An 11469-nucleotide genomic window follows, 5' to 3' on the forward strand; every position below is an offset into this window, starting at 1 on the left:
TCTTTCCTCATAGAGACATTCCCCACAGGGCCAGTAATAGCTAATCGCGTCAACAAACACTTCACAAAGAAGAATTGGTGCTCAACAAGATGGATATTTAAACGGAGCAATCATTTTTATTTGTGTCATTCAGAAACATAGCTTTTTTAGTACCATACGTAAAGACTTTGAATAAGATTCATTAAGACATCGAGGCCCAAACCCACAGAAGTCACCACATATTAATGGCTTATCGTTTTCTGTAGCCACGTGAGAACCAGAGACCACAATACTAGATGATGGGCAACAGTGTCAGGAGCCAGGAATCAATTGTGTGTGAAGTCAAGTTGGCGGCTTACCGTGAAGACGACAAAGAAGACCAAGAGGGCAACGTTAACGGCGTATGATACATTACCGCAGGCGATACAGCCTGGCTCTATACTGTTGAAAGCAGCCAAGAAAGTTTGAGGATCTACAAATGATGAAGTTCATGAAGTTGTTAGTCTCTGCATCATAAAAGTCAACAAAGTCATCCTAAAGCCACGTACTGTAAACACAGATTTCTTCGACAGGTGGGAACAACGCCTTGGTGGAGTTGTCAGAGGCAGCAGTCACGACTGCATGGGTAGCAGAATCTAGTGTATTTAACATTGTTAGCAAACTAACTCAACATGTGCAAGTAAAAAGGTCACATACAGAGAGAGTTGTAGAGTGTGAGACCACCCATGAGGGTAGCATTGGTAAGGATTGCGGCACCACCTTTAGCAGTTGTTGATAGTTGGGTCTGTATAGCGGTGATTGCACCGTTCAATTCGGTAGCAACACCAGCTGGAGGGTTGGTAGCCAACACTGCGTTGAGGGCGGAGATTCCGCTGAGATATCCGCTGACTGTGCTGACTGCGACGGTGTCGGAGGCGTTAGACACGAGGCTACCAGCAAAAGCACCCTGGTAAATTCCGGCATATATAGGGATGATGGAAGCGAATGGGAAAGCTTGGTCACATTTGACTGGCAAGTCAGACTAGAGAGGGAATTAAAATCAGAGGATGCAAAGTGGTCGCAACCGAGATACCAAGTAAATTACCGTAATGGTGTAGAGCACATATTGGTAGGTCCATCTCCAGTAGTTGACATCAGTGAGCCACAATAATCCTTGACTGAAAGATCCGAAGGGAGCAACAGCACCAGAAAAGGCAAAGAAGACTAGACCAGCAGCCCATAAGACAGTATAGGCTTGAATCAAGGTCTTGCACCAAGCTAGTAGAAGAACCGGTCAATCAGTCCACTTTGGAATAGCAACAATTTTGACAAGCTTACCAGACCATCCTTGAGCGACGGCGGTTGAGACCCACATTCCGACAAACATCATAGCATATGTAAGACCGAACTTGTTGACAGGCATTCCTTGCATAAAGTAGACGATGACGAGCAAAATGGTGGTAATTATGGTGGTAAATAGACCCTCAACAACGAAATAACTGAATTTGAAGGCTTCAAGTCAGTACTGAATGGAAAAAGAAGCGAAGTCCAACCTCCACTTACGTTGCGTAGTATGGAAGTAAAGTGTAGAAGGCAGCGCTGAATTCTTGAATATACAATTCACGATCCTCCATAAACTGGGGTACGGAAGCAATGGCAACGAAGTTAGACAAGAAACCGAAGGTACCGACACCGTGATTGATGGTGGAGAGGTAAGTCGAAGTGTGAGGGATTTGGTAGAAGATACCACCGAAGAAGAGGGCAAAGCACAAGAAGAGACCGAACTAGGTTACGAAAATCAAGTTAATAACGAGAAAATAGGGAGACGACGAAAAACGATTACAAGGAGCACTCACTCGACCCCATGAAGTGGATGGATTTCTTTGGTATCTCAGCAATACACGTGTAGCTAATAGTCTGAATTGGTCGAATGAAGTACGTTCCACGATGTGACTAGAGTGAGATACAGGGCTGTAATGAGCTTGAGCTAATCGTCGTTCCTCGGCATCATTGGCAGCAAACAGAGCTGATTTTTCATAGTATTCAGAAGCACCAACGGTATCGGCGGAGATGACATCGACGTAGTGTTCAATTGGGTTCATTAGAGGAGGGCATGGGAAACCGAATTCAGTGAAGTATTGCTCGCACTGGCTGGTTGCACCGAAGTAACAGATTCTACCACCACCACCAATTAGGATGACATTGTCGAAGAGTTTGAAGACAGCGTCAGCAGGTTGGTGAATGACTACTGCGACGGAGACGTTCTCAGACTTTACGTAACCTAGCACAAGTTCCATAGTGAAACGAGCACCAAAGTCTATGAGCGATGACATGTTAACAACAAGCTTCTTCAGTGCTCAAGAACAGCCAGATTCTTTACCGTCAAGACCAGATGTTGGCTCATCGAAGAAGAGAACTTTTGGTCGGGCAACCATTTCAATACCGACTTCAGTACGCTATCAGATACGTCGAAATTGTTAGCCCATTAGCGACTACACACAAACTATCAAGCGTCAAGAATTACCTTCTTTTCACCGGAAGATACACCACGAATCAGTTCATCACCGACTGGAGTATGTTGGGCTTCGGTCATTCTTAGAGATTCCAAGACTTCGTCGACACGAGCAACGATGGCAGCATGAGAAGTGCCGCGAGGCATTCGACATTCAGCAGCAAAGGTGATTGTTTCTCTGACAGTCATGGTGGGAATGTGGGCCCTAGCAGCAACGTCGGGTTAAGCGAATGGCTTTGACAAGCAACAATTCTTCCCTTTCTTACATGTTTACGAAAATGTAACCAGCACGCTTCTTGAAGAAGGCATCTGGTGGTGCTCCGTTTACTAGAAGTTCACCAGAAATCCGACCCAAAGTTTTTTGACTGGCAAGAATATCCATCAACGTGGTCTTTCCGGCACCAGATGCTATGGGATCGTCGAGTTATGAGCAAAGCAGTACAAATAGAACTTCACCAGCAGACACTTACGTCCAATGACGGCCAAAGACTCTCCTGGCTTCATGTAACCAGTTGAACCCTTGAGTGTTCTGATGGTTCGCTTTTGAGAGAACATGCTTCCAATATCGATGTCCAAGGCGATGTTTCGCCATGTAATGGTGTATCTGTATTAAATAATGGTTCTCATTTAGTTACGATTCATTTTTGATGAAACCTTACACCAGGCCAGGTGAAGCTTCAAGATTCACGAGACCAAAACCAAACTGAAGGACTCACCCGGCATGTTCGGCTGCTGCTCCGAGCTTTGCACTCGCGTGGTGTACTGCCAAGTCACCTTGAGATGCCATGGTTTGATTATACTATATATGTAAAACTGTTGCAGCAAAATTGAGGAGGTGGGGAACTAGCTTGAGGCAGAACAGAAAAAGTTTAATGATGGGGAGTGTTGGGGAAAGAGATTCTGAGGTAGCAATTTTGTGGTGGCTCAACTCACGTGGTGAAATTTAGGACGGAGTGGATTGGTTTAGACCTGTCACAAGGGTTTGGCCTACACCTAAAGTGGGAAAGAAAAATGGAAAAAGGTTGGGTGGTGTGACCAAAAGCCTGAAATTTTCAATCATGTTCACACATGTGACTTTCCTTCTTTCCCCAAATTAAGAAAGTAAACTTTTTTTTGCCTTGTGGCCTGCTCAAAACGCAAAAACTCATAGTGAAGGGTGGATCATCTACAAACTCAAAAAAAGTAAATTCTTGAAGTAAACCAAGACATTTACCAAGGAGTATCAACATGTCGACGGAAAAGAAATCTGTCGTAAACAGCTCATCGTGGGGTAAGCTTAGGCCAAATTGGTTTTTTGGTTGACGGCAAATCTGATGGCAACATTGAGGCCAAGTCGTCGAGTCCAGTGAACCTTGAATTCTAAAGTTGCTCTTGATTTTAATCTCACTTGTCTCTTCTCCTATAGCCGTCACTGACGACAGTCAAGTGCGCCCTGCCTTTTTCTCATTCAAGGATATTGATTGCAGATTGAAAGTCCGAGGTGAATGGAAGCAATTGTTACATAGTGTCAATGGATATGTCAAGGTGGGTGCCTATCCAAGTTTCAGTCTCAGTCTTCTACAATGCCGCCGTTTTTCTAAACGGATTGCTTCAAATAGCCTGGTGAATCTTTGGCCATTATGGGTCCATCTGGTGCTGGTAAAAGTACCTTGTTGGATGTCATTTCTTTCAGGAAAACCACCGGAGAATGGACTCACGATGTCCGTCTGAAGTATGTATTTAAGCCTGGCGCAACTGCTCACTACTCCAGCTATTAACCTCGTCTGTTTACAGCGGTGCACCATTGACTCGTCGTGAATTCATCCAAAACAACGGTTACGTTACATCCGATGACTTGTTGCCACCAGAATTGACCACTCGTGAAGCTTTGGAGTTCTGTGCTGCTCTTCGTTTACCTGAGAACTGGACCGCAGAAGAAAGAAAAGCACGAGTACGTGTTTTTTCGAATTGAGCCTTCTTGTATTGGATCTCTCTGTGACATACTGATTCCTGACGGGTTTCTTTCAATTTAGGTTGACGATGTCTTGACATTAATGCAGCTCACCTATGTCGAACACAACAAGATCGGATCTGCTTTGGTCCGTGGTTTGTCAACTGGTGAACGAAAGCGTGTCAACGTCGCCGTCGAAATGTTGCCAGTAGCATCAGTATTGTTCTTGGACGAACCCACTACTGGTTTGGACAGTGCAACCGGTCGGGCTATCATTGAAAACGTCAACGAAGTCGTCCGTCTCCGTAAATTAGCTTGCAGTAAGTACTTTTGCTAGTCGTTGTATTACTAGCGCCATTACTGATTTCCTGGTTTCTTTCGCAGTTGCCACAATTCACCAGCCCTCCTACACCATTTTGTCTCAATTCGACAACCTTTTACTCCTCTGTCCCGGTGGAAAGACCTGTTACTTTGGTAAAACCGCTGATGCCATCTCCTACTTCGAAAGGTTGGGAATTCCAATTGTCGGCAACCCAGGTAAGAAGCTGTGACTCTCTTCCGTTTGTGACAGTTCCATCTAACATCCTTCTCCATTTGCAGCTGAAATCTACGCAAACGAACAAGCTGCTCAAGCCGATTTCCTCATTTCCTCATGGAATGCATCCACCGAATGTGCTGCTCTTGCCAAGAGAGTGAACGACATTCACTCCGGTCAAGGCTCAATCAACAACTATGAAGCCTTCCACTTGAAAAAAGCTACATTCTGGGAATCAATGGGTTTCTATCAACTCGCTTCTAGTCGTATCCAATTCTACCATTTGATGTTGCGTCAATTGAGAATCTACTGGAGAAACCCTCTTATGTCTACAGTAAGTTCTTTTCGCCTTGCTCTCTTCAACCTGTATCTTCAACGCTTGTTGGATTAGACTCGATTCATCTCCGCTCTCGTCGTCGGTCTATTCTGTGGTGGCGCTTTCTATGGCCAAGATGCAGGTTTCTACGGTCACGTCGGAAAGGATGCTCTTGGTTTCACTATAACACTGATGGTTCCTGGATTCGGTTCTGCTGCTATTGCATACTGTACGTCAACTTTTTTCTTATGAAATCCTGCCCTACAAGCATCCAACACATCAGTTTTTAGGGCTTGAACGTCGTAAATCATACTACCACGAGGAGGCCGCAGGTTACTACAACAAGCTCTGGTACTTGCTTTCACAATATGTCGTCGAAGTCATGTTCGCTGGAACCATGTGCGCTTGCGTCGCATTCATCGCTCTCCCCATGGCTGGATTTGACAACAAGAACTTGGCTGAATCTGGATTTACCCTCTACCTTGAAGTAAGGAGCATTTGAAATCAGTTCCAGTGTGGTCTATTACTCACGTGTCTTTCTTTCGCATTAGGCTATTTGTGTTTCATCCCTCAACATGATCTGTGCTTACATTGCTGGATCCATTCCATACGCCAACGCTGCCTTCACCATTCACTACTTCTTCTTCCTCTTCTGGACCAGTACATATTGTCCCGACAACTTCATCTTACCCAGATCGTCACCCGTCAAATACTTCTTCGCTTGGTTGTCGTACGTAGCTCGTTGCTCCAATTTATGAAGTGAGAATTCATACTCACATGGCTGCCTCTTCAATACAGATACGACCGTCTGTGGTTCTACCCTCTCATGAGAAACGAATATCTCGGCCACCCAGTCACCTGTGCCAAAGATGAATTGGTGCCTCTTGATGTCAACACTGCCTTATACCAAGGATTGGGTGATACCGCAATGGCCATGGCCGTGAAAGCTGCTCCCGCTTTGAACTCCACCATCACCCCTCTTGAACACATAGTCTTCGCTACAGCTGCTCAAAACGCCTCTTTGACTCAGTTGTTTACACTCGCTGGAAGTGTTGCCAACTTTGGCGGCGCCCTGGCCGTCCCTGGCTTATCTGCTACTACCCAGGCTTACATCACTGGCCAATACACTGCTGCAGCTGCCGCTTACGGCAAGTATGCTGGTATTGATGCAACCAACGCTGCAACTCTCTCTTCCTCTGTTACCCTCGCTTTGGAGGTATGAAACTTGCCTTGGATATAACGTTTAATGCCTCATTGCTGCAAGTACTCAAATCATGTTTCCAATTTAGGCTCAAAGTAGTTTGGCTTTATCAGGCATCCTCATCTCTGCTCCAGTCCCAACAATCGACTCATGTCTAATTACCGATGGAGAGTCTGGTTTAGCAGCCATCGTTGGAATGACCTTATACACCACATATGCCAACGGCTCGGTCTCTGGTAAAGATGTCGACCACTGGGATGTAACACCTAATGGATTATTGTATGGTCTCCAAGTCGTCTATGGTGCTTTCTACTTCGTATTAGCATGGGCTGCTCTCCGGTCTTGCAACTTTGTGAGTCTCTAGTTGAAATGTTTGGATTCTGCCAACATTTATCTAACATACTTTTCCGTTTACAGAGACAAAAGTAGTTTCGCTCGTTGATAATCAGGCTTGAACTCATTGCTACACCAATATTGATGGATTTAAAATTGTAGTTTGGTATGATGATAATGCGCAAAAAAAATAAAATGGATTTTTAGTAAGACGTCAAATTCTTTGGTGTTGTCTCCTTCTTCAGACGATGCTGTCGTAACGCGGATCCATGCTTTGTTCCTCGTATCGTCTTTTGTGCTCAAATGAGTGTTGCTCAAAATGTGTGTTGGGTTTGATCCCAATTACAAACAACTTGACTGTTGCAACCATCCACGAATTTCAACAGAAAAAGCAGCACCGTTCTAACGAGCAACCTCTAATTATACAATGCGAAAGGTGAAATCTCAGCTTTGAACGCAAAAATCATTTTAGCCTATGTTGCAAACTTGGTTCACCTATGCTCTCGCTATCAGTATCCACTAGTATATGGATTCATCAGATTGTGGCGCATAACACGGTCGAAGTGCATCAACTAAACCACTATGCAAACTTGATGTTCGACACGAGGACAGATTTCAGATATCCTACCTGTTCCATACCCAGGAATATAACTGAGGAGTAGAAAGTCTCAAGCCACTACAGAATCTCTGATGATAAGTTCACCCTTGGATTTGATGGCCAAATCTTGTTTGAATTGTGCTCTCTCGTTCACAAAAGGTGAACCCCCAAAACCAACCCACTGAGTGACATCGAGACTGAGAGGGCTAGTATCGTCTTCAAAGCACTCATCTTTCTTGACTGATGTTTGCACTCCACCATTCCACCTATTGTGGAGTGGTGGGAGGCTTGGTGGCTCGGGTTTGGCTTCAAACTGGCTTCGACCACAGAACACAGGCTTGTTTGGTGGACTGCATTATGGCTTATATAGAGTTTATTGATAGTGGATTGTAGAAATGGACAGGAGAAACGTTGCTAGGACCATTCTACAAAAAAGTTTCAACACTTGGTGATCAGTTACGGTTTTCCACTACTTCGATTTCTTCTACTATTGTCGGACACGTACTCGACCTGTCGTTAATCAACATCATGAGCTACCTTTACATGATGAGCTCTCGTTCACAGCGAAGCAAGTGACACCCTATGACAAATTCAACGATTTCAACGAATACATAAATTCATAGGCAAATGGAGCATAGTAGTTTTATTTTTTTCATTCAGAAACATATCTTTTTAAGTACCATACGTAAACACTTTGAATAAGATTCATTAAGACGTCATGTCAACCCACTGAAGTCGTCAACCTCTATCAATGGCTTATCGTTGTCTGTAACCGCGAGAGTACCAGAGACCACAGTACTAGAAAGAATTTAATGGTGTTACAGGCCAGAAGCAAACGGCATTGAAATCGAATAATTATTTAAAGCTTACAGTGAATATAACGAAGAAGACCAAGAGAGCGACGTTAACGGCATATGCGACGTTACCACAGGCGATACAGCCTTGTTCTATACTGTTGAAAGCAGCGAGATACGTTTGTGGATCTATCATTAAGAGAGATTGTCAGCCTTTGCATCATCGTTTGCGAAGAATATGAGTTCAAGCACATACTGTAGATACAGATTTCTTCGACAGGTGGGAAGAGTGCCTTGGTGGAATTAGCAGCGGCAGCAACCACAACGGCAGTGGTAGCAGAATCTGGTTTACGTGATGTCAGTAAACAAGCTTTGAGGATAATTCAAGTGAAAAGTTCACATACAGAGAGAGTTGTAGAGTGAGAGACCGCCCATGAGGGTAGCATTGGTAAGGATGGCGGCACCACCTTTAGCAGTTGTTGATAGTTGAGTCTGTATGGTTGCAATAGCAGCATTCAATTCGGTAGCAACATCAGCTGGGGGGTTTGAAGCTAAGATGGTGTTGATAGCAGCAATTTCGCTGAGGTAGCCGCTGACTGCGGTAACTGCGACGGTGTCGGAGGCGTTAGAGACGAGGGAACCAGCAAAAGCACCCTGGTAAATTCCGGCATATATAGGTATGATGGAAGCGAATGGGAATGCTTGGTCACATGTAACTGGCAAGTCGTTCTAGAAAGGGAATTGAAATCAGAGGATGCCAAGTGATCGCGAGCCAGTTCCAAGTGAATTACCGTTATGGTGTAGAGCACATATTGGTACGTCCATCTCCAGTAGTTGACATCTGTAAGCCACAAAAGACCAGCACTGAAAGATCCGAAGGGAGCGACGGCACCAGAGAAGGCGAAGAAGACTAGACCGGCAGCCCATAAGACAGTGTAGGCTTGGATCAAGGTCTTGCACCATGCTAAAGGGCGAACGATTCAGCAACTTCAGTCGGGCTTGCAATAACAAGATATTTGACAAGCTTACCAGACCATCCTTGAGCAACGGCGGTCGAGACCCACATTCCAACGAACATCATAGCGAAAGTAAGACCAAACTTGTTGGCAGGCATTCCTTGCATGAAGTAGACGATAAGTAGCAAGATGGTACTAATGACGGTAGTGAATACACCCTCCACAACGAAGTATCTGAGGTCCAAAGGAGTAAACATTTAGTACATTGACCAACACAGCTGGTCCAACAAATGCCACTTACGTTGCGTAGTATGGAGCTAGAGTATAGAAAGCGGCACTGAATTCTTGAATGTATAATTCACGATCCTCCATAAATTGGGGTACAGAAGCGATGGCGACGTAGTTAGACAAGAAACCGAAGGTACCCACACCGTGATTGATGGTGGAGAGATAAGTCGAAGTGTGAGGGATTTGGAAGAAGATACCACCAAAGAAGAGGGCAAAGCACAAGAAGAGACCGAACTAAGATGAAAATTTGAATTCAATAACAGGCGCAGAAACGGAACTGAAGTATGTGAGAACAACACTACTTACTCGACCCCATGACGTGGATGGATTTCTTTGGTATCTCAATAACACACGGGTTGCCAATAGTTTGAATTGGTCCCATGAAGTACGTTCCACGATGTGAGTAGAGTGAGATACAGGGCTGTAATGGGCTTGAGCTAATCGTCGTTCCTCGGCATCATTGGCAGCAAAGAGAGCTGATTTTTCGTAGTATTCAGAAGCACCAACAGTATCAGCAGAGATGACATCGACGTAGTGTTCAATTGGGTTCATTAGAGGAGGGCATGGGAAGCCGTATTCAGTGAAGTATTGCTCGCACTGGCTGGTTGGACCGAAGTAACAGATTCGACCTCCTCCACCAACAAGGATGACATTATCGAAGAGCTTGAAGACAGCGTCAGCAGGTTGGTGAATGACTACTGCAACGGAGACGTTCTCCTTCTTGACGTAACTCAGCACAAGTTCCATAGTGAAACGTGCACCAAAGTCTGCAAGTTTCAGTCACAATATGTCAGAAAAATTCTTGAGAGCTAATGCAAAGAGAATACAGAATTACGTACCATCAAGACCAGATGTTGGCTCATCGAAGAACAGAACTTTTGGTCGAGCAACCATTTCAATACCGACTTCGGTACGCTATCAGATTCGTTCAAATTGTTAGCAGTTTTAGCGACAAAAGATTTTCCTCTGCTCAAAAATACCTTCTTTTCACCGGAAGAAACTCCACGAATCAATTCATCACCGACTGGAGTATGTTGTGCTTCGGTCATTCGTAGAGATTCCAAGACTTCGTCAACACGGGCAGAGATTTCGGCATGAGTGGAGCCACGAGGCATACGACATTCAGCAGCAAACATGATTGTTTCTCTGACAGTCATAGTGGGAATATGTGCCCTAGGAGTAGCTTGATTTTTAGTGTTTTGACCTTGGAAACGGAAGATTGATAGGAAACTTACATGTTTACGAAAATGTAGCCAGCACGTTTCTTAAAGAAGATATCTGGTGGCGATCCGTTGACTAGGAGTTCACCAGAAATGCGACCCAATGTCTTTTGACTGGCAAGAATATCCATCAAGGTGGTCTTTCCGGCACCAGATGCTATACAATCGTCGGAACATGAGCATGACATCTAAACCTGAGACGCCAAAGCTGAACAGCGAAGACACTTACGTCCAATGACAGCCAAGGACTCTCCAGGCTTCATGAAACCTGTTGATCCTTTGAGTGTTCTTATGGTTCTTTTTTGAGAGAACATGCCTCCAATATCGATGTCCAAGGCAATGTTTCGCCATGTAATGGTGTATCTGCGTTAAGCGGCCATGACAGAGTTAGTCAAGACCCATTTTCAGAACAAGCCGTCAAAAAGTGTTTCTGAAGACCAAACCCAACCAAAATCACCAAAGACTCACCCCGCGTGTTCGCTACTCTGTTGGAGCTTCTCAGAAGCATGGTGTAAAGCAAGGTCACCTTCAGTTGCCATTTTGATTGTACTATACTAGTTAAAATTTGTAAACTGGTGAAGTGATGAGTAAACCTAAACTGGAGCAGCTAAAATGGTTTGGTTGTGTGGAGTGCTGGGAGAACCAAAATTTCAGGCAAATCTTCAGCCTTTGCTCTTTTCCCTGTCAAGGGTGTAGTGGAAAAAGAAAAGATTTGGCCAGATTGGCAAGAGGGGTGTTGGGAAGGGCGAAAAGGAAAGCAATTTGAATTAGAAAAGGCACTGCTGTGTCACATAGTGGTCGCTGAGCATTTAGGAATTTGCTCACATG

The 11469-nt window shown here is 44.6% G+C and overlaps 3 protein-coding genes across 3 annotated transcripts; 1 reads left to right on the top strand and 2 right to left on the bottom strand.

Annotated features, from left to right (window-relative positions):
* Positions 1-229: 229 nt before the first annotated feature.
* Positions 230-3257, bottom strand: SmJEL517_g05453 (uncharacterized protein; the record flags this gene model as incomplete). The annotated part of the gene is made up of 13 exons (XM_031171379.1): positions 230-271; positions 339-451; positions 528-614; positions 676-1000; positions 1064-1236; positions 1297-1457; positions 1522-1742; positions 1815-2275; positions 2339-2414; positions 2483-2675; positions 2737-2878; positions 2941-3074; positions 3187-3257. 13 exons carry the CDS (start codon positions 3255-3257, stop codon positions 230-232), a joined length of 2199 nt encoding a protein of 732 aa, XP_031022621.1.
* A 440-nt stretch (positions 3258-3697) lies between these two features.
* Positions 3698-6881, top strand: SmJEL517_g05454 (uncharacterized protein; the record flags this gene model as incomplete). Its single annotated transcript, XM_031171380.1, has 13 exons — positions 3698-3740; positions 3876-3994; positions 4069-4181; positions 4244-4400; positions 4483-4720; positions 4785-4937; positions 5001-5269; positions 5327-5480; positions 5542-5738; positions 5803-5981; positions 6050-6467; positions 6541-6804; positions 6870-6881. 13 exons carry the CDS (start codon positions 3698-3700, stop codon positions 6879-6881), a joined length of 2316 nt encoding a protein of 771 aa, XP_031022628.1.
* A 1258-nt stretch (positions 6882-8139) lies between these two features.
* Positions 8140-11180, bottom strand: SmJEL517_g05455 (uncharacterized protein; the record flags this gene model as incomplete). The annotated part of the gene is made up of 13 exons (XM_031171381.1): positions 8140-8181; positions 8254-8366; positions 8434-8520; positions 8582-8906; positions 8969-9141; positions 9207-9367; positions 9435-9655; positions 9728-10188; positions 10261-10336; positions 10402-10594; positions 10657-10798; positions 10871-11004; positions 11110-11180. The coding sequence occupies 13 exons, from the start codon at positions 11178-11180 to the stop codon at positions 8140-8142; spliced, it is 2199 nt and encodes a 732-aa protein (XP_031022627.1).
* Positions 11181-11469: the final 289 nt, after the last annotated feature.

Source organism: Synchytrium microbalum (genome assembly GCF_006535985.1).
Source record: "Synchytrium microbalum strain JEL517 chromosome Unknown SmJEL517_scf0050, whole genome shotgun sequence".
NCBI lineage: Eukaryota > Fungi > Chytridiomycota > Chytridiomycetes > Synchytriales > Synchytriaceae > Synchytrium > Synchytrium microbalum.